The sequence below is a fragment of the Hypomesus nipponensis genome, chromosome 17 (genome assembly GCF_054491055.1).
Source record: "Hypomesus nipponensis isolate SF chromosome 17, ASM5449105v1, whole genome shotgun sequence".
In the NCBI taxonomy this organism is placed as follows: Eukaryota; Metazoa; Chordata; class Actinopteri; order Osmeriformes; family Osmeridae; genus Hypomesus; species Hypomesus nipponensis.
The window spans coordinates 6,289,337-6,307,689 of NC_140377.1; the positions used below are offsets into that span (position 1 = coordinate 6,289,337).

Genomic DNA, 18,353 nt, shown 5'->3' on the forward strand with positions numbered 1-18,353 from the left:
TTGGGGATGATGATTGGGGATGATTGGGGATGATGATGACTGGGGATGATAATGAATGGGGATGATGATGACTGGGGATGATGATTGGGGATGATGATTGGGGATGATGATTGGGGATGATTGGGGATGATGATGACTGGGGATGATAATGAATGGGGATAATGATGACTGGAGATGATGATTGGGGATAATGATGATGGCGGATCTCCTGTGACATCACTAGAGGCCCCTCAACTAAACCTTGCAGAGCTGCTGTCTCTTGTTCAGTTATACGGCTAATAAGATTTCAGAAATATGTAATGTTTTAAGTTATATGAAGGCTTAGGGTGAATGTATATTTTTTAAACAATACAGCTATCATTTTCAGTAACAAATGTAGGATATTGTATTTATTTTTTGCAGCCTCTGGCAGTGTATGACTGTTTTATTAGAGGAAATTCTATACTTTATTCCATAGATTTCTAGTAGCGGTTTAGATGTAAATGGCTTGAGGAGGAAGTTAAGAACCTGTAAAGAACAAAAAGACAAGAACATGACTTGAATCCTTTGGTTAGAGTAGAAGTATTGTACAGTAACTGGTAATGAAAACACAACAACGAGGAATGGAAACCAATTACCTTTTGCAATAGTTATTGTTAAAGCTTCAGTATTGTTTAATATATTCATTGATATCTCTGCTTACTTTTTCTAAAAAAAAGTATATGGCTATGGTGTTTGTAAATATTGTGTTTGCTGTATTTAAATGTTTTATCCCTATCATGGATTTTAACAATAACAATCTAGGGAAATTTGTAAGGATGATTTGTCTTACCTTTTGATTAATTGGAAATCATAAATCGTCATCGGTAATGTGTGTTTCTCAAGTGTTGTCAAAGTCAGGTACTTGGTCTGATTTGCTTTACTTTATTACCATCAACACGCATAAAAACAAAATTAAATGTACAGTATTTACATGATCTTTTGCCACTTCAAACTAGATGTCCAGACGCTGTATCACTCCCTTCATGAAGTTCATGTTTACTACTTTTCAGTGTCAACCAAACTTTCTTGTGAAATTAAGTGATATACAATAAAGGTTATAAGGACCTCTTCATCCAAAGTGTAATGGCATGTTTCACTTTTTGTCACAATCTTGACAGGAAAAGACACCAGTCATTTACAACATGAGCTCTTCTTGTGCGTCATCGCTCTGATCATGCGTGCGTCTCTCCAATGAGGAGTTAAAATGCTTCTGTAAACATACAGTTAATTCCTATGCATGTCACTTCGTGTGTTTAAAATGTTGACTTGTATGGAGGCTCCCTCTGCTGGAGAGAGAAGGCAATAACATGGGAACAACAGACACAAGGCCAGAGGTGTAAAGAACAATTGTGACCTGCAGGTGGTCGTAGCTGATTCTGACACAGGGATTAATTCCGTCAGTTGCATTTTCGACCAATCATGTCACCCCACAACACACACATGGACACAAACTGCCAAAGTCTCCCTGGCTTACAAATGAATTCAGATCCAGTAAAACAGTTCAATACTAAAATCAATTACAAGACAAGTTACAACTATGCCATGCTCGCTCCCATACTTACAGTAATGACTAAATGTAAATACCATAAAAAGCTTTTATAAAATAGATTTCATAAATAGATTTAGGAATGATCAAATCTGCACCGTGATGCAGTGACAGAGTGTATTCATACTGGGTGACGTGCGCACCTTGGTGTCTCTCCATTTGTACTCACTTCATGAGAGTATCTGTGTCTGGGAACAGAGACCAAGGTGATTGGGATAAAACAGGCAGCTGAGTTACCATGGCATTAAAACATGTGATTCCTGGCCCAAGCTGAGGAGAAGATTAGTCTAAACCAAGTGCTTTAATCAACTCCAAGCAGGATGAAATTTGATTTGTTAGCTGATACAGAAAATGACAGTTTGTGTAGGACAGTCATACCAGCCGTCGCTCATCCAGGTCTTTATCAGAAACACAGCATTGCAGCACAGAGAAATGAAGCTGACGTTCAAGAGCTGAGTCTAAGTCATGGAATGAAGGTCGATTTCTGAAGTACAGACCAGAATGGAGACTGTGGTATCATCGGAAATCTGTGCTTGATTGATCATGCCTGTCATGGCAGCCTTTAAGCCCACCCACAGTCCAGGCTGACTGAAGAAAACTCTCAAAGTGCTGTATTTTCAACTGGTCAACTACTTTCTGACTTCAGTCTGCTCTGTGTATTGCGTGTGTGTGTGATGTGTGATGTGTTTGTGGGGTATGGTTGGTTAGGGCTAGGGTTATGTTTATGGTTGGCAGGGCCCAACAACAATGACCTCTACAGCCTCTTTCTATCCTGGTTCAATCTCTTCGTTTATCTCTAAGTAGTCACACACACACACACACACATACGCAGAACTCCTTTTATCCTGGAGACTCCAAGGCATGTCTGTCTGGATGTGTCCATCCTCTTCCTCCTCTTCCTCCTCCCAGTCCTCGAACTGCTCCTTCGCTCACGCATGGGACTCCTTTTAGGGCTTGTGTTTAAAGTGGGCCTCCACTGAAACCAACAAAGTAAGACGGGGTCAGATGGCTGAGCGGTTAGGGAGTCGGGCTTTTAATCAGAAGGTTGTTGGTTCGATTTCCGGCCGTGCCAAAATGACATATCCTTGGGCAAGGCACTTCCCCCGCTACTTGCCTCAGGGAGAATGTCCCTGTACTTACTGTAAGTTGCTCTGGATGAGAGCGTCTGCTAAATGACTAAATGTAAGACACACAAATCAAAACAAGAATACAACAACTTACTAATCAAATACAATTGTTGAGTTCCCATTAGGTCAAGGTTAAAAGACACTTGAGTTATGCTTTGCTGTAGAGTTGTAGCTAGTGTGGTCTTACTTTTAGGATCCTGCTATTACCTGCATACTCTTGAGGCAGCATGGGTCTGTTGATCACAGTCTGAAAGGCAGCCATCCACTCCCTCTGATCCTCTTCGGTCGCACAGGCAAACAGGAACTTCCTGTCAGGCGTTACTATGGTGATCCCAAACTGCCAGTGGTAGCCCTGTGTCGATGGGGGCAGGCCAGGGAGCACGGTGTAGCTGTTCTCTCTACTGCCTATGAACACCTCACCTCGGGCATAGGCATCCTAACAGAAGATAGGAGAGGAGGAAAGGGGAGGGGAGGGGAGGTTGAGGGGAGGAGAGGAGAGACAATACTCAAGCTCTATATATACATTCCCTAAAGGTCCTCTTCTGCTCAATACACTTTGTCAAAACAGATTAGTCATTATCCATGAAAGAGAATACAAGACAGGATGTTATAGAGTTATACCGCCACCTATTGGCAATGACCAATGATAACTATCTTACCAAGGGATCTTTGAAATACATGAGTCTCCTGTCATCCATGGTGAACCACCTCTTCTTAAAGCCTTCCGTGTGCTGTTGGAGAGACGTGTAATGCCCGATTCATTTAGCAAGGAAATCATCACTTATGTATGTTCATTATTAAGGACCATTAACTGGGCCAGTACAAATACACTACTGTGTAACAAGCAAATAAAGCAAGCGGGCATGTATCAGGTTCTGTAAATGTACAGAGATGAAGCCATAATTGTGCCATGACAGGAAATAATGACAGTGTCAGTATCCGTCTTGATAAAGATCATGGCTTCTCAGTCCTGTCACAAAGAAACACCAGAGTTGGTTCACCTTTGGACCCGTCTTCTCCATGTAGCCTTCTTTAACATACTTCCTTGTTAGCTTTGGCACCAACTAGACAAATAAGAGAACAAAGAGAATGAACTGAACACGTGTTCCAAATGGAGAGAGAGGAAGAGAGAATGAGAGAGACAGAGAGAGAAAGGGTGCGTGAGGTGGAGAAAGAGAGATACAGAGACAGAGAACAAAAGTGAAAAGAGAGAGAGAAACTTACGTCAGCATCGTGCGCCCCAGGGAAGGCCACCTGTAGGTAATGAAACCTGGCAGCTCGGATGGCGTTAAACCAGTCTACCATTTCCTTCAGAAAACAACAGGAAGTACCAGCCTTAAAATGACTGTATAATACCGCAACACTGGTATCTGAAAGCTCTCTCTTATTTTCTGTTCTGGAAACTGCCTCTAGTAACCCCGGTCACTGGAAATGCAATCCAATACGCTGTACTATCAACCCTTTATCCTGCATAAGTTACACTGTGACCTGTAATGACCCCTGTATCCAGCAGAGAGAGACATAATCCTGCCCCGCAATCCAGTTTACGGCCAGGCTAGCACATGGAGCGGGTGTGGTGGTGGGGGCACACAGCGAAATACAAAACACACCCATTGGCTTCCAACACTGAGCATACTCAGCTCTTAATCATCACAGGAAGTAAACGGATGTGACCGCAGCAGATGAGAGTGTTCTCATGTCTTCAGTTAATTCACTGGCTGCCAGGGAAATGACATGTTCTAACATAAAATGACTCGTCAATACAGTTACATTGACTGGGAACTAATTATTTTGGATTGAAAATCATTCTCACGGTAGATATTGGATGTAGACCAACAACACCAAACATTATAAATTACATGTGGGCGTGGCCTGCAGACTCATCGTTGTCGTGACTACCTTTGGGTCCTCGTGGTAAATAAAGATGTTCCTGGTGCTGTTGTCCTTCAGGTAGGTGATCTGCAGCCCATGGGGGTTCGCCATCTTGGCCGGCTGGAAGTTGGCATTCAGAGTGTGGATCTTCATCACAGCTTTGGGCTCCCTAGCCTGGGGAGAAAGGGAGAAGGAGAGAGAGGGAAGAGGGTGGAAGGAGGATTAGGGTTAGAGAAAAGGAAAGAAAGAGAGAGAAATAGATGACAAGCCGTGCTGAATAGACAAGGCAGTAAAGGGTCCTCAGTGAAATGGTGCCATTCAATAGCATCACATTCAACTGGATGAACTAAACCTGCATTTCTGTATGCAAAACCAGGGACCCTGCCTCGGTAAAGGAGAGGAGGGACATGGAAGGAAATAACTAGGAGCTGTTGACTCAGATGAGTTGAGGATGAAGGCTAGAAGGGAGGGAGAAAGAGGAAGGAGGAAAACCCAGGGAAATGATATTCATATCTCCTGTCTGTTGTGTATGTACAGAACCTGGGTTCTGGTGACATTTGACGCTTGCACATTTTCATGAGATCATACACAGACATGGGGGCGCAAGAAAGAAACAAACGAAGAGGAGAAGAGAAAAGAGAGCGAGAGGGAGGAAGAGAAGGAGAAGAGGAGAAGGGAATAGAGAGGGAGGAAGAGAGGGAGAAGAGAAGAAACGAATGGAGAGGGAGGAGAGAGGGAGAAGAGGAGGAAAGGTGCAGAAGAGAGAGAGAGAGAGAGAGAGAGAGAGAGAGAGAGAGGAGGGAGGGAGGGAGGGAGGGAGGGAGGGAGGGAGGGAGGGAGGGAGGGAGGGAGGGAGGGAGGGAGGGAGGGAGGGAGGGAGGGAGGGAGGGAGGGAGGGAGGGAGGGAGGGAGGGAGGGAGGGAGGGAGGGAGGGAGGGAGGGAGGGAGGGAGGGAGGGAGCACTCACGTCATGCTTGTTGAAGTACTTCAGAGCGCCCTCCCGCTCCGACAGAATAAATTTTCGGCTGAGGAACTGTCCGTTGTCTCTACCCCGTTTCCATAGAAACCCCTCTCTGTACCCTACGAAAAGAGGAACCACAGGGGTCCCGTTCCAGAGGTGGAGGAAAGGAAAGAACAGAGGAGAAGGGGCAGTGAAAAGGAGTGAGGGAGGACTCACACACAGAAAAGAGGATTACACATGAAGAATATTCATAGAAAGCCTGTTGTGTGTTTGTGTGTGCACGTATGTACACGTGTGTATGTGTGTGTGTGTGTGTGTGTGTGTGTGTGTGTGTGTGTGTGTGTGTGTGTGTGTGAATAGCGGATGTTTGCGTCTTTGCGTTTGGCCACTATGAATAATTGACCTAGGATTGCTTCTGCAATCAATGATTTCCTTCCCCAGCCCAGCTGGGCCTAACCCTGGCCGTCAGATCAATATGGAAACATAACTCCAGACTGAAGCCCCCCCTATCCTTTCTCCTCCAACCAGCACACACACACACACACACACACACACACATCTTTTCTTCTTCTCCAATCCCCCCCATGACCTTTCTCTGTACAAGAATGAAGTTCTCATGCAAAACTCTCTTTACTTCTTTTAATAGCCAATCAGCTACCACAAACCACACACCATGTATGAACACACAGACACACACATAGACACACACAAACACAGAGGCTCAGATTGTCCCTGGCTTTTCCTCTGGTCTTCACTCAGTCTGAGCTAACAAAAGCAGAGCTAGGAGCAGAAGTGCACTGTCACTGCCTTGCCAGCACACACACACACACACACACACACACACACACATACACAACACCCATATATACATGAACATTCTGTATAAAAAAAAAAACTTTACAAAAACAATATTTGGTGGGTGTGAGAAACATTGTGTACACCACTACAAGAAGCTGCCCATGAATCAAAGAAAGCTTAATAAAACGTATTGCATGATACACATACCGGACCATTAAGACCACCACAACTCTGTACCACAATATTGGACATGTTGAGTATAGGGCCAACTAAAACTGGTTCTGGACTAAGTTGGACCTATTTGATAACCGGATAGCGTGTTTGTCTGGAATCCTTGACTGAAGGAATAACTGAACAATAGCATACATTCTTCTCCAGAGAGAGACAGAGACAGGAACATTCTCCTGCTACCCTTGCTCTCAAAGTCACAAAGCACTATTGAGAAGAAGGAGAGAGCGAGAGAGAGACATCGAGAGAGAGAGAGAGAGACATTGAGAGTGTTAAAGAGAAAGAGAGAGACATTGAGAGACAGAGAGAAAGAGAGAGAATGAGAGAGACAAAGACATAGAGACTGTGACTGATTGCATTTCAGCCAGAGCTGAAGCAGCAGCACCACACCTGCAGAGAGCAAAGAATGTTGGCTGACCTGGGGTCAGATCTCCAGCAGCACTCAGTCAGCTGAGGCCAGGCTGGCACCACTCGCCTAACACAGTGGGCACAGAGGGCATAGACCAAGAACACAGAGACAGGTGACTGGGAGGCAGCTGGTACAGCAAGGGGGTGGTGGGGGGGGGGGGGGGGGTCACACACACACATCCATCGAGGCACCGAGTCCTTCCCCATACACAAGCACACACAAGCTTCACCACATCTCAGTAGCTTCAGTTCACTCCTGACTGGTTTCCTAGTCTGGTGTTCCCTGAGCTCAGATGCATAGCCACATCATTAACCACAGTAGCAGACAGGTGTGTATGTATGTGTGTGTGTGTGTGTGTGTGTGTGTGTGTGTGTGTGTGTGTGTGCCTGTGTGGGTGAGTGTGAGTGCGCGCGCATGTGTGTGTGGAGCAGTGCTGTCGTTATATATGAATCCATAATGAACAGTTTGATCTGGGGCTGTAACAATGAACAGGCAAGAGCAGAGGAGAGCAGAGATGGGAGGAGGGGTGATTTATTATGTATTGGTTGGGTCTGATTGGCACTCACACTCTTTGGCTCGAACAATACTTCACAGGGTAATTAGACAGAGGAAATCCATCACTGTGACATGGACTTTCACTTCACATACAGCGTATATTTGTCAGGGATACGAGTGATCATCACTACTTCCCATGAAGAAGAAGAGGCGAGGGGGGGGGGGGGTAAAGAACGAAAAAGGGGAGTGAACAAAAGAGACACTGAGGGTCCTTACGGAAACTACACACCAACACTTCATCTCGCGGTAAGGAAGTTATTAATACAATTGAATTGACTGCACAGTAACTCGCCTGATTAACTGGCCACCTGACTACTGACTGGCGGGCAGATTCGGTAACCTATCACACACTGGGCTCTCTGTTCCACTGTTAACGTAAAAGCAGACAGGCGCCCACAGCCCACTTTCACCCTCCGGGGAACGCAGGTGTGGCAGCCTCTCTCTGATACCATCACTGACCACATGATAACGAGAAGATGGCAAGAGAGAGAAAACCAGACTGCTTTGTCATGAAGCTCGGCAATCCAGCAGTGGCCAGTCTGACAGCGAGAGCTGAAGATGAAAATACCAGGAGTGACTATCTCAAAGATTCCCGGATATCTGTGAGGTAGATATAATGGATGGCACCACCTCTATCTTGACATGTTTTTGACCTCAATTTCTATACCTTTATGCCTTTCTCTCTCTCATGTTGAGCATCTGAAGGGCAGGACTCTGGAATGTCTGTAGGGTTCTGTTTTAGCGACAGAGAATGGATATGGTGGCAAATGAGAGGGGGAAAATGTGTCTGAATATGGGTGTGTTTGCGTGTGTCGGTTTGTCGAGTATCTGCACGTGTGTGTGTGCGCTTGTGTGTGTGAATGTTTCCCAGTCTTACCTGCAGAATATGGCTCCTGTCTTTCCACACACACAAACTCGTTTCTATCATAGCGGGCCCGGATCCACTGCTCTCTCAGCAGCCTGTGGAACAGTTAGACTTCTGCTGAGTCAGGCCTGGTCAATGTCATTACGCACACCTCAGTAAAACTGAAGTCCGTTAATGTTAAACATAGGTGCCTTTCTAAAGAAATGGATTATACAGTGTTTTTTTTATTTTGACTATACAGTGTGCATCTTATGTATTCTTTCAATACAATTACCAGATGAAGTCATAAACATGATTCAATTCACTTCAGTCATCTTCTTTCTTCTCTCCTCTAAGTTCGCTATCACCCCCCACCGTACTCCATGTGTTTTATCTCATTCTCTCCATCCCTTTTTCCTCCCCCTCTGTCGCGTCGGTGAGGTGGTTGAAAATTTGCAAGGCAATACCGGTAAACAAACGTGTGTTTGTATTTGTGTGTTAGAGGGGCTTCTGCCCGTTACCAGGCCAAAGTGATTAAGCTCCTTTCAACACATCAACGCTCTCAATCCATCCTCTCACTCCCTCCCTCTCCCTCGCTTACCTTCCCTCTCCACCATTCCACCCTGTATAATTTCATGTTCAGGGAGCCAAATTGGGCTTCGGGGAGCATCTCACTTTGAGAAATAACTTCCTAAATGACCACCAGCAAGCTCGAGGCAGGCTAAGCAAACTGACAGAAACCCACATACACACAGGCACTCTCAGAGATAAGTGGTTTGTGGTTTTACATTGTTATTTATAGCACTGTGACTGTTGCTTCACTCCGCTGCTACACTGCTGTTTCAAACTCCAGTCACACCCAAAGACCTTTCTCACCTCTGGCTGGGTTCCAAACAAAAAACACACCTCCTTCTTTCTGTTTATGCCGGCTCAGTCAACACGACCCTAAGGGCTACAAAATGTGGCTGTAGCTCATTTACAGAAGCAGTAGCTTACGGTGTGTGCTTTCAATCCACTTAAAGTTATCAAGGACAGTGAGGAGTCTCTCAAGGGCAGGAGCAGTGGGTGGTGCTGTGTTTTCAGTTTGGAATCCAGCCCCTGGTATCCAGCAGTGTCCTCCAGTGTTCAGAGGACTGAGCCAGAGCAGGGAGCGGGGAGATGGGGTGACCCAGCAGAGAGACACCAGGAGTGGGCACAGAGGCTGGGGGGAGGTGGCCTCTACACTTACTGGCAGTCTGAGTGTGTAGGGCGGTAGTAGAAAGCAGGCACCTTCTGCTCGTACTTAGCCTTAGCAGCATCGTTACCTGTGGACGCCATGAACTGCAGAAAGAGGAAAGGACAGAGAGAGAGGGAGAGGAAGGAGAGAGAGAAAAACAGAGAGAAAGTTTGTGTTTGGTGCCGTCCTGTCATCTCCACATACAAACTAAGTACTGAGAAATGCACACACAATGCACACGTTCCCACGCACACGCAAGCATGGTGAAGACGCTGACTAATGAGGTGTTTGCTAGAGTTTCTGTGGGGCTTCTAGCCCAGAGGGAAAGTCTTGCTGTCACAGTTCTCTCATTAACACAGACTGCAGAGCTCAACACAGTCACAAAGTCACATCTATTGTACTGCTGAGGAAAGCCATAAACACAAACAGCTGCTAATATACAGCATTGCATTTACACATGCACACTTTAAAACAAGCATTAGGCAAAGTGCAGTCTGTGTACAATCAAACAGTCAGACAAAGTCATGCCGAACAGCATAAATGCACAAACACAGGCCCAGTTTCCCAGGCATGGATTAAGCCTAAACATGGTTGAAAAGTTTATTAACTGAGATCTTCATTGAATTTTTCTGACTTTAGGACTAGGCTTTAACCATGTCTGGGAAACTGCACCTTAGAGTTTGTACAAACACCCTCTCACTGTTCACAGTACTCTATTTCACACTTCCCTTGCAGGCTTCTCTGGCCAATCAGTCATTTGCAAACGTGTTCTTTTTCTCACAGTTTGTTATCTTCTCTCTTCCTTCACTTAGCTTCTCTCATCCTATCAATCAACTGCCAGACTAAGGTCTCAGAGTCCATGCCCCACCTCCCAAACAACACACACGCACACAACATACACAAACACACACGAGCGCAAGTCATCGCCCGCAATAGGCTTCGGCTGGTCGTCTGCACCAGGTGCCGACTCATCCTTTTCTCCCCTGGCTGAATTGAGACTGATGACTGGTTGTATTCCCCACGACAGCCAACCAGGGAGCCAGGCAGCCAGCCAGCCAGGCAGGGCTGACGCCGAGGACAGGGGAGTAGGGACGGCCAGAGAAGGGTGGGCCAAGGATAGAAAGTCGGGACAGAGACCAGAGGAGGCTCAAGGGAGCCCAAAAGGCTGGGGAATCGCTTCATGCTTCTGTGCTTTAGTGTGTGTCTAGATTAACATAATGCCAAAACACAACTGGAGGGCCAGTCAATGCATGCAACACACCGTCACGCACACACACAGGGGTCTCTCACCTCCACCTCAGTGTTGCTCCAAGAATCCTGCAGCACAGACTTGACAGAGCTGATGTTAGGGATGTTTCCATGGAGACCAGCACAGCTCTGACACACAAACACACCCAGGGTGTAGGATGCCCACTCGGTGTCTGCAACACACAAACACACACACACACACTCACTGGTCAGAGTAAGACACACACTGGTCAGAGTAACAGACACATACACTCAGCTCTGGAAAACAAACGATACAAACATTGGACTCAGATCAGCAAACACACCTATTCCAAGTTTCACCTCCAGTTCACAGGGTGTTATCACTTGAAAATGATAGAGAAAAAGGGTCTCCTTAGCCAACGTCCTTGTGGAGACAGGACAGATGTACAAACTCTCTCTCTTTCTCTCTTTCTCTCTCTTTAGACACACTGGGGACTCCCTGAGGCTGGCAAACTCATCTGTCTGTCTTCTGCAATAGGACTACATATCCCTGGAGACCTCAGGCTGCTCAGCTACAGGACACAGGTCGTTCACATCACCTTCCCCATCACTCAAACCCGTACGGACAACGTCCACTAAACAATCCTAGCTTGGTCTATGGGTCCTGTTCTCTCACAGGGCAACCTTCCCTTCTCCTCCACCTAGGGGTGCCTCATCTGACAGCTGTGTGAGGGGCATGTGTTGTCACCTGCAGCGGCTTGTTAAGGCAAGAGACCTGCTCATAGAGGTGAGGACGGAAGGGCGAACGTTTACGACATCCGAACAGGGCTGATCTCTCACAACTTGGTTCTTAAACTGGAACCTGTGAGCTTCTGGTACAAGTATTCGTTTCCAGATGAGACACACGGCTGAACAGCAAGCGTACATCAATCAGCCAATTAGAACTGCTGTCAGACAGTGTGTCAGTGAGTAGCACTCTAGACTATCCTTAGAGGGGGACAGTAGAGTGTGGGGACCTCCTATCTGTCTGGTGTATGTATGCATGTGTGTGTGTGTGTGTGGTCTTGTTTAATATTTTTTTTTGACTTTGTTAGGACATTTTCTTGGGCCTCACAACTTCTCACTAATTTCTAGGGGATTTTAGGGGGGTGAGGGTTAGAGGATAGGGATAACACTGTTTTGAATGGGAGTGAATTTGTCAATCCTCACTAGGACAGTCAAACAAACCGGTGTGTGTGTTTGTGTCTGTGTGTTAGGGGGAGGGGCGGTCTACTCGGCGCCATAGTGACTCACCTTGAAGTACCGTGAAGGAATAGAGTTTCACAGACACCATATCTGGCTGGCTCATACTCCTGACGTCCACGCATGCGTGCGCACGCGGACACACAGCAACACAACATGCATATTCACTTCCACGGCTTGTAGATGCTCCTATGTGAAGCGGCCTCTTTTGCAACAGCTAGGCTGTTAGATTTTCCATACATTTTATTTTGTTTTATGATTTTTTTTGTGATTAGCAGACTCGTTACAAACATTGCCCTGTCTCTCCATGTTGTCTTTCAAACATAGAGCATACACCATATAGTAATGACAGAATGCCATTCAGAACTACAATGTTTCTGGAAGTTTCCAACTGAGGAACTGTGCACCAGGAATCTCCGTAGAATGAAGCATTAAAGGCCCAGAGGGTATGCCATAACGGAGCTCTGCATACCAAACTACTGTTACTCTACATATAAGACGATTGTACCCTGACAAGACCATGGAAACACAAGGAATTCTTCAAAAGACAAGGGGAAAGAACAATAACAGGTGTGAACATTTCCTGAATGTTTTCAAACCAAACACTGAAACCAAATCGAGAGACTGAATTTGAGCCATGAAATGGGGCAGGCATGGAATTAGGACACAATCAATGTGTTGCTCTCATGTCTTTCTCTGTATTCTTGCAGGCACACGTCTAGTGCTGCGGAGTAGTTCAGGGAGAGTTCAAGACATCAAAAACTCTCTTTGAAGAGGGATATGAGGACGAGAGAGAAGAGGTGGTAATCGTTAATATTCCACCACATCCTTTGCTAAATTGACATCTGCCAAGTCCAGTCTACACTACAAGGAGAGAAGGGAGGCTGGGGCTGGGGCTCCCGCTGATTGAGAGACTAACAGATGGATGGACAGCCAGATGAATGGGCAGACAGCCGGATAAAAATATGCAATCTCACCATCCCCTTCCACAGAGCGTGAGACCCATTCATTACCAATAATAGGTTCACGGATCAATATATAATAGCTTGTGAAGGCTCCCTCTGTGCTTAGGTGGGTCTTTTCTATTTGACAAAGTTCACGTTGTTATGGTCATGCTAATTTTGAATTTAAGGGCTAAACTAGAACCAAAGTGGTTTCTCTAAGCTGTCGTCATTTCGAAACATTTTGTATAGAAACAGAGAGTAGACCTCAGAACTCCATCCATACACTAACCAACCACAGATGTCCATACATAGTTTGCAACCGTATACCATACCGTAGCCATTCCAATCTGAAGAGGGGATCAAATGCCTGAGTTGCCCACCCCTCCCTCCCCACTGACATATTAGTAAGTCATCATAGACCAGCATGAGTCACTCTGTGAAGAAACGTCTGCAGTTAAAATGGAAAAACAGGAAAGGAGACAGAGACAGAGAGATGCACACACAAGGCGGGAGAGCCTCAATGACAGACGTGTCAATTCCATTGAATCCATTAATATTATTTTTTTGTTGTTGACCATACCTGGTGGCTGAGATTACTTGGTGGTAATTGACTGGTTACTTAGCAATGTGGCTCGACAGATCCTTGACTCTGACCACCGAAATAATATAGAACTATACACTTTTGATCTTTGATCCTCTGCTGTATTTTCAACATGCACAATTCATATGCCACTTTGGATAGAAGTGTTTAAGGAATATAATGTAATGCAAAGCAACTAGCCATCCTAACATAAAGGATCAATGTAAAAGAGTCAGTGTGCTGTGGATGATTCAGCATATGGGAAGGTATATCCCGGACAGGGACCCACTATATGAAGTACTAATAGTGCCTGTTCTTGCACATGTGATCCAGACAGAGACACTGCTGTATTGATGGACACAAACAGTTATGGAATAGAAAGAGCAGCCAAGCAAGTGTCAAGCAGGTATCATATCATAGTCAGTATGACATCAGTAGCGCATTTAGACTGAAGGCATTTCAGTCTTCACAGCAAGGCCGTAATCATAATAGGCCTACATATTCAAATCTGGTCAAAATGTCCCTCCCAATATTTTCATATAAAAATATAAATGTGCTACGCTACGACAGGCAACCACACACGTTGTCCAAAATGATCATTAAAAATGTAATTCCCCCCCCCCCCCCCCCCCCCCCCCCCAATGTTGACTCCATGGCTACGGCAATGCTTCACAGGAAGATCATTTCAACATACTAGTGGATATTATTAGTCTAAACAGTGTCCCCAACTAGACATATTCCCATTAACCAAGTCAAATCTACCCTCACATATAAATGTCTGCTGATGGCACTTAAGCAAGTTTTGCAATGTCATGCATATCCTGTTTTCCCACACTGAAAGCTATGGATAGCTGTCGGTGTGATAACAGAACACAGCTCACGAGTGGCACCAAAGGTGTGTTGGAAGGGTGTATTCAAAAGGGGTGGGATGTAAGTCAAGCATGAACTGCTATTGACAGTTACAGCTTATTGCTTCATGAAAGATCCTTAGATCGTCACCTATTGTCACTAAATTACACCATACATTAGAAATTATGTATTAGACTGATAGAATTATGCATTAGATAGAACCGTGTTGTTTTAATGGATGGTTCACTGTACAGATGTTGTGGTGAAATATTTAGGCTATACAAACTCAAACTCAGATTACGATCAGCCACAGTAATTTAAGCAACTCAGTGGATAGTAAATGATTTTCAGCCGCAGAAGACAATCGACATTGTCTGACACCTGTACTGAAGCCTTTCCCACCCACCAGAGGCAACCCTAATATTAGTTGTTGCGACCATACAGTACCTGCTGCTCCGCAGTCGGCACAGCTCCCGTTTCCAGGTCTTCCCAAAAGCTCTTTCAAAATATATTTGTTCTTATCTTGTTCCGAAGACATGTTGTAACTGTATTGATTTGTTGAATTAATCCCGAAACTCACAACAATCCATCGAAAAGTAAAATGTTTTATGCCGGGTGTAGCCTAATTTACGTGCGCACCTCTGGGGCCGCGAAATGTCAACTCAAAATTATATTCTTATCTGAAAGTGTCATGTATATTACTGTATCTGAGTGAATGGAGTATATTTCTAAACCACTGCTGGTGAATTTTGATTCTTCAGTTCCTCGATCAGACAGTTCCTGCCCTTCCACAACGCTTCTCTCTCTCTCTCTGTTTCTCTCTCTTGCTTACACTCGAAAGTGAGACCTCAAGCGGTCAATCAGTACTCAGTACTTCTTGAAAACATTTCCCTGACACTTCCAGTAATGAAAATGTGTCCTTGCCTTACTACATCCCAATGGATACCTGTATCGATACCATGTATGTCAGACTTGAAGCGATGAGTTTCTCAACAAAAAATAGCTGCCATTCAATGTTCAATGTTTACTCCCTGGAAAAGACGGTTTCATTTGCTGAACGATCTGCCCTCTTTATAAAGCCTGGATAATTAAATCCCATATTCAGCATGGAGGACTAAAACCAGGATGTAAAGTTATTCTCCTCCACACCCCTTGGTCCTGATCTACAGTACCAGTAGTGATTTCACTGTCTTTTTTCTTTTTTTTTTACATTCAAGAAATGTACTGTGTCTATAGAGCAAAAAAGGACAACAGTCAACAGCTCAACAATCAGAAATGGTTGTTGATATAAAAATCCACACAAGCAGCCACAGATCAAATTGATATTTCACATTTATTGCAAAACGTGTACAAAATAAAACATTATACTAAAGAGGTCTTGTCACAGTTTAAGAAAATCTGATAATTATGTGGATGAATTAACCGAAAAGCATGAAACAAACAAGGCTTGAGACTTCTTGAGTCCTATTGGTTGGGCCCAACAATACATTTATCTAAGACATGTCATCTATAAAGTAAAGAGACAAGACACAATGGGGAAAGTGGTCAGCCAATCCAGGGAGGATAGCCTCTCGTGACAGCCAAATCTCTCAGGTCCTGTGGGCTGGGGTACCGGGAGATGGAGCAGGATGGGGGTGGGGGTCCTGGGTCTGAGGATGTGGAGTCCAGTGGGCTGGTGTTCCGGGAGATGGAGCAGGATGGGGGTGGGGGTCCTGGGTCTGAGGATGTGGGGTCCAGCGATGTCGTAGTCCCTCTACCGTGAAGAGTTGGAACTAGAGCGGGAACGGTGACGTCTACGCCCAGGGGACCTGGAGCGAGAGCGCCTGCGCACGGGAGACCGTCTCCTTGGTGACCGAGACCTGCAGGTGCACAGAGCAATGCCAGGATCAAGGAAGGGTGCAGGAGGAGTTTGTGCGAGCAGATTCTGCACCTCTTCACTGATCAACCCCAGAGAAATGTGAAATGAATGCGGCCTCGGCCCATCGGGGCTGGAACGTACCGTCTCCTCATGCGGGGCGGCGTGCGGCGCCACATTGGGGGGGGTGGAGGCATTCTGCGGGGAGGGGAGGGTCTGCGAGGTGGAGGGCGTGGTCTGGGAGCCAGCACAGCGGAGGCAGTGATTTCCTGTCCGTCGATCTGACCTGGGAAACAGAGGAAGGACAGAAAATACCAAACTCAATACCCCACAAAAGAGCGATGCTGTTCCGGTGGAGCCCGAGCTTTAGAACCCATGAGGGCATGGAGGTCCTCCTACCTCCATCCATGTGTTTGAGGGCCTTCTGGGCCTCCTCTGGGGTCTCAAACTCCACGTAGGCGTAGCCTCTGGACAGGTTGGGGTGGAGCTTGCCCCCTGGCATGTCAACAATCTTGATCTTCCCGTAGACGGAGAAGATCTCATGGATGTGGTCCTACAGGGCCGCAGGAAAATCAGTTATTCGTTCGACATCAGCGCGCGATGAAGAGCGGGAAAGTAGCTCCTGCTCAGCAGCTCACCTTGGTCACGTTCTTCGTCAGTCGTCCGAGGTAAACTTTGGTGGGTTTGGGGCTCGGGCTTCTCCTCTTTCGATCCTTATCGTCGCCCCTTTTTTGGGTTTTGGACCTGCAGCAGACATTAGACCCCACTTATGTACATTTTTTCTTAACGACGCCTTCAGGTGAAGCCCAGGGGATCATGCAGCCCCCGGACTGACGTTTGCCAAAACGGCTCGGCCGTCATTCCGCCGAGGGACTCACGTCGAGCGGGAGCGTCTGCGGTTGTCGTGGCGACGGCGGCCGGGACTGGGCGAGCCGGAGGAGCTGGAGGAGCTGGAGGAGTGCGAGCTGGAGGAACCGGACTTGCTGGACCCTGACGAGCTGGAGCCACTGGAGGAGCCCGAGCTGGAGCCCGAGCTGCTGCTGGAGGACGAACTGGACCCGAGTGACGGGAGGAAGAACACAAAGAATATGGTCATGAAACACAGAACAACATGACAACCCCGCCATGCCAAATGACGTTTTGTCCTTGGGCAAAGCACTTCACCCTACTTGTCTCGGGGGAAATGTCCCTGTACTTACTGTAAGTCGATCTGGATAAGAGCATCTGCTAAATGACTAAATGTAATATGAATGAATGAATATGTAGAGCTTCCCTATTATTACTAAATGGTACAGGTTAGGTTGACAATGAGATGTTCAGGAAATTCAAACACCTGCTGCTTCCTGTGGAGGCATTGCGACGCTTCCGGCCCTTCTCTCGGCCTCTGTCTTTGTCTACCACCTCTTTTGTACCAGTCTTCTCCTTTCCTCTGTCTTTGGTCTTTTCCTCCTCCTTCCGCTTGATAGGTGATGGTGCCCTGAAATTAAATGGAAACATCGCAGCCTTGAGTAATTTAGAACTGAAAAAGTATTCGGCACACTTACAAAATATTAAGCAAAATGACACTTGTACTGCCGCACAAATACAGACGCCAAAAATGTGTCCGAAGCCAATTTACAAATCAGATAAATAACTAGTTACAGTAGCAATACAGGTCCCTGGTTAGCAAGAAATATAACACCAGCATAGAAGCAGCATAACTGCAAGTAGCCTACATTCTACTACGCGGTTGCAGTGAAAACGGTATATTACGTTTTTGGTACATGTATAAAACTCTGTCAGAACAGTTAGAGCTAACGCTGTTAAAATACGACGTAGGCCTGGCTGGTTAGCTTGTTAGAGCTAGGAGAACGTTCATCGTGTTGGGACATGAAAGCAACATCATAGAAAGGCCACGGTTTCAAGCACAATAGCCTTTATGTTTGTAAGGTTTTTGTAAAATTTCGAAACGTCAATTATCATGAGAATACAACAAAACAAGTACAACCTGACTGGAATATCAAAACTTACATTTCTTTAGTCTGGAGCAGCTCGTAAGCGTTCCTCTTCGTGCTTAATTTTTGTCGCGCAATGATGACGTAAACCACATCAACAGTA

The 18,353-nt window shown here is 45.9% G+C and overlaps 2 protein-coding genes across 3 annotated transcripts; both read right to left on the bottom strand.

The window, feature by feature from the left end:
- Nucleotides 1-887: 887 nt before the first annotated feature.
- LOC146253176 (arf-GAP with dual PH domain-containing protein 1-like) lies at nt 888-15,180 on the bottom strand. 2 transcript variants are annotated; one of them, XM_084678591.1, is made up of 11 exons: nt 14,849-15,180; nt 10,868-10,998; nt 9,590-9,681; nt 8,395-8,477; nt 5,534-5,646; nt 4,594-4,740; nt 3,919-4,002; nt 3,696-3,758; nt 3,354-3,425; nt 2,902-3,130; nt 888-2,543 (listed from the first exon to the last, which is right to left on the bottom strand). In XM_084678591.1, exons 1-11 carry the CDS (start codon nt 14,937-14,939, stop codon nt 2,515-2,517), a joined length of 1,134 nt encoding a protein of 377 aa, XP_084534717.1. In that variant the 5' UTR covers nt 14,940-15,180; the 3' UTR covers nt 888-2,514. The 2 variants fall into 2 exon arrangements, with proteins under 2 accessions (XP_084534717.1, XP_084534716.1); XM_084678590.1 differs by having other exon boundaries at nt 5,534-5,729; nt 8,394-8,477.
- A 535-nt stretch (nt 15,181-15,715) lies between these two features.
- LOC146253177 (RNA-binding protein with serine-rich domain 1-like) lies at nt 15,716-18,348 on the bottom strand. Its single transcript, XM_084677834.1, has 7 exons — nt 18,267-18,348; nt 17,590-17,733; nt 17,135-17,308; nt 16,895-17,000; nt 16,656-16,809; nt 16,401-16,542; nt 15,716-16,260 (listed from the first exon to the last, which is right to left on the bottom strand). Coding segments are annotated over exons 1-7 (828 nt in total). The 5' UTR covers nt 18,269-18,348; the 3' UTR covers nt 15,716-16,154.
- Between the last annotated feature and the right edge of the window lie 5 nt (nt 18,349-18,353).

Coding starts and splice junctions, on each gene's coding strand:
- LOC146253176 (XM_084678590.1), bottom strand. CDS start 14,939: ATGTCTTCGGAACAAGATAAGAACAAATATATTTTGAAAGAGCTTTTG. Junction 4,741..5,533: donor AGTACTTCAACAAGCATGAC/GTGAGTGCTCCC, acceptor CTTTCTCCCCAG/GCTAGGGAGCCCAAAGCTGT. Junction 4,003..4,593: donor TTTACCACGAGGACCCAAAG/GTAGTCACGACA, acceptor TGTTTTCTGAAG/GAAATGGTAGACTGGTTTAA.
- LOC146253177 (XM_084677834.1), bottom strand. Junction 17,309..17,589: donor GCCTCCACAGGAAGCAGCAG/GTGTTTGAATTT, acceptor ACTCGGGTCCAG/TTCGTCCTCCAGCAGCAGCT. Junction 16,543..16,655: donor CCTCAAACACATGGATGGAG/GTAGGAGGACCT, acceptor TCTGTTTCCCAG/GTCAGATCGACGGACAGGAA.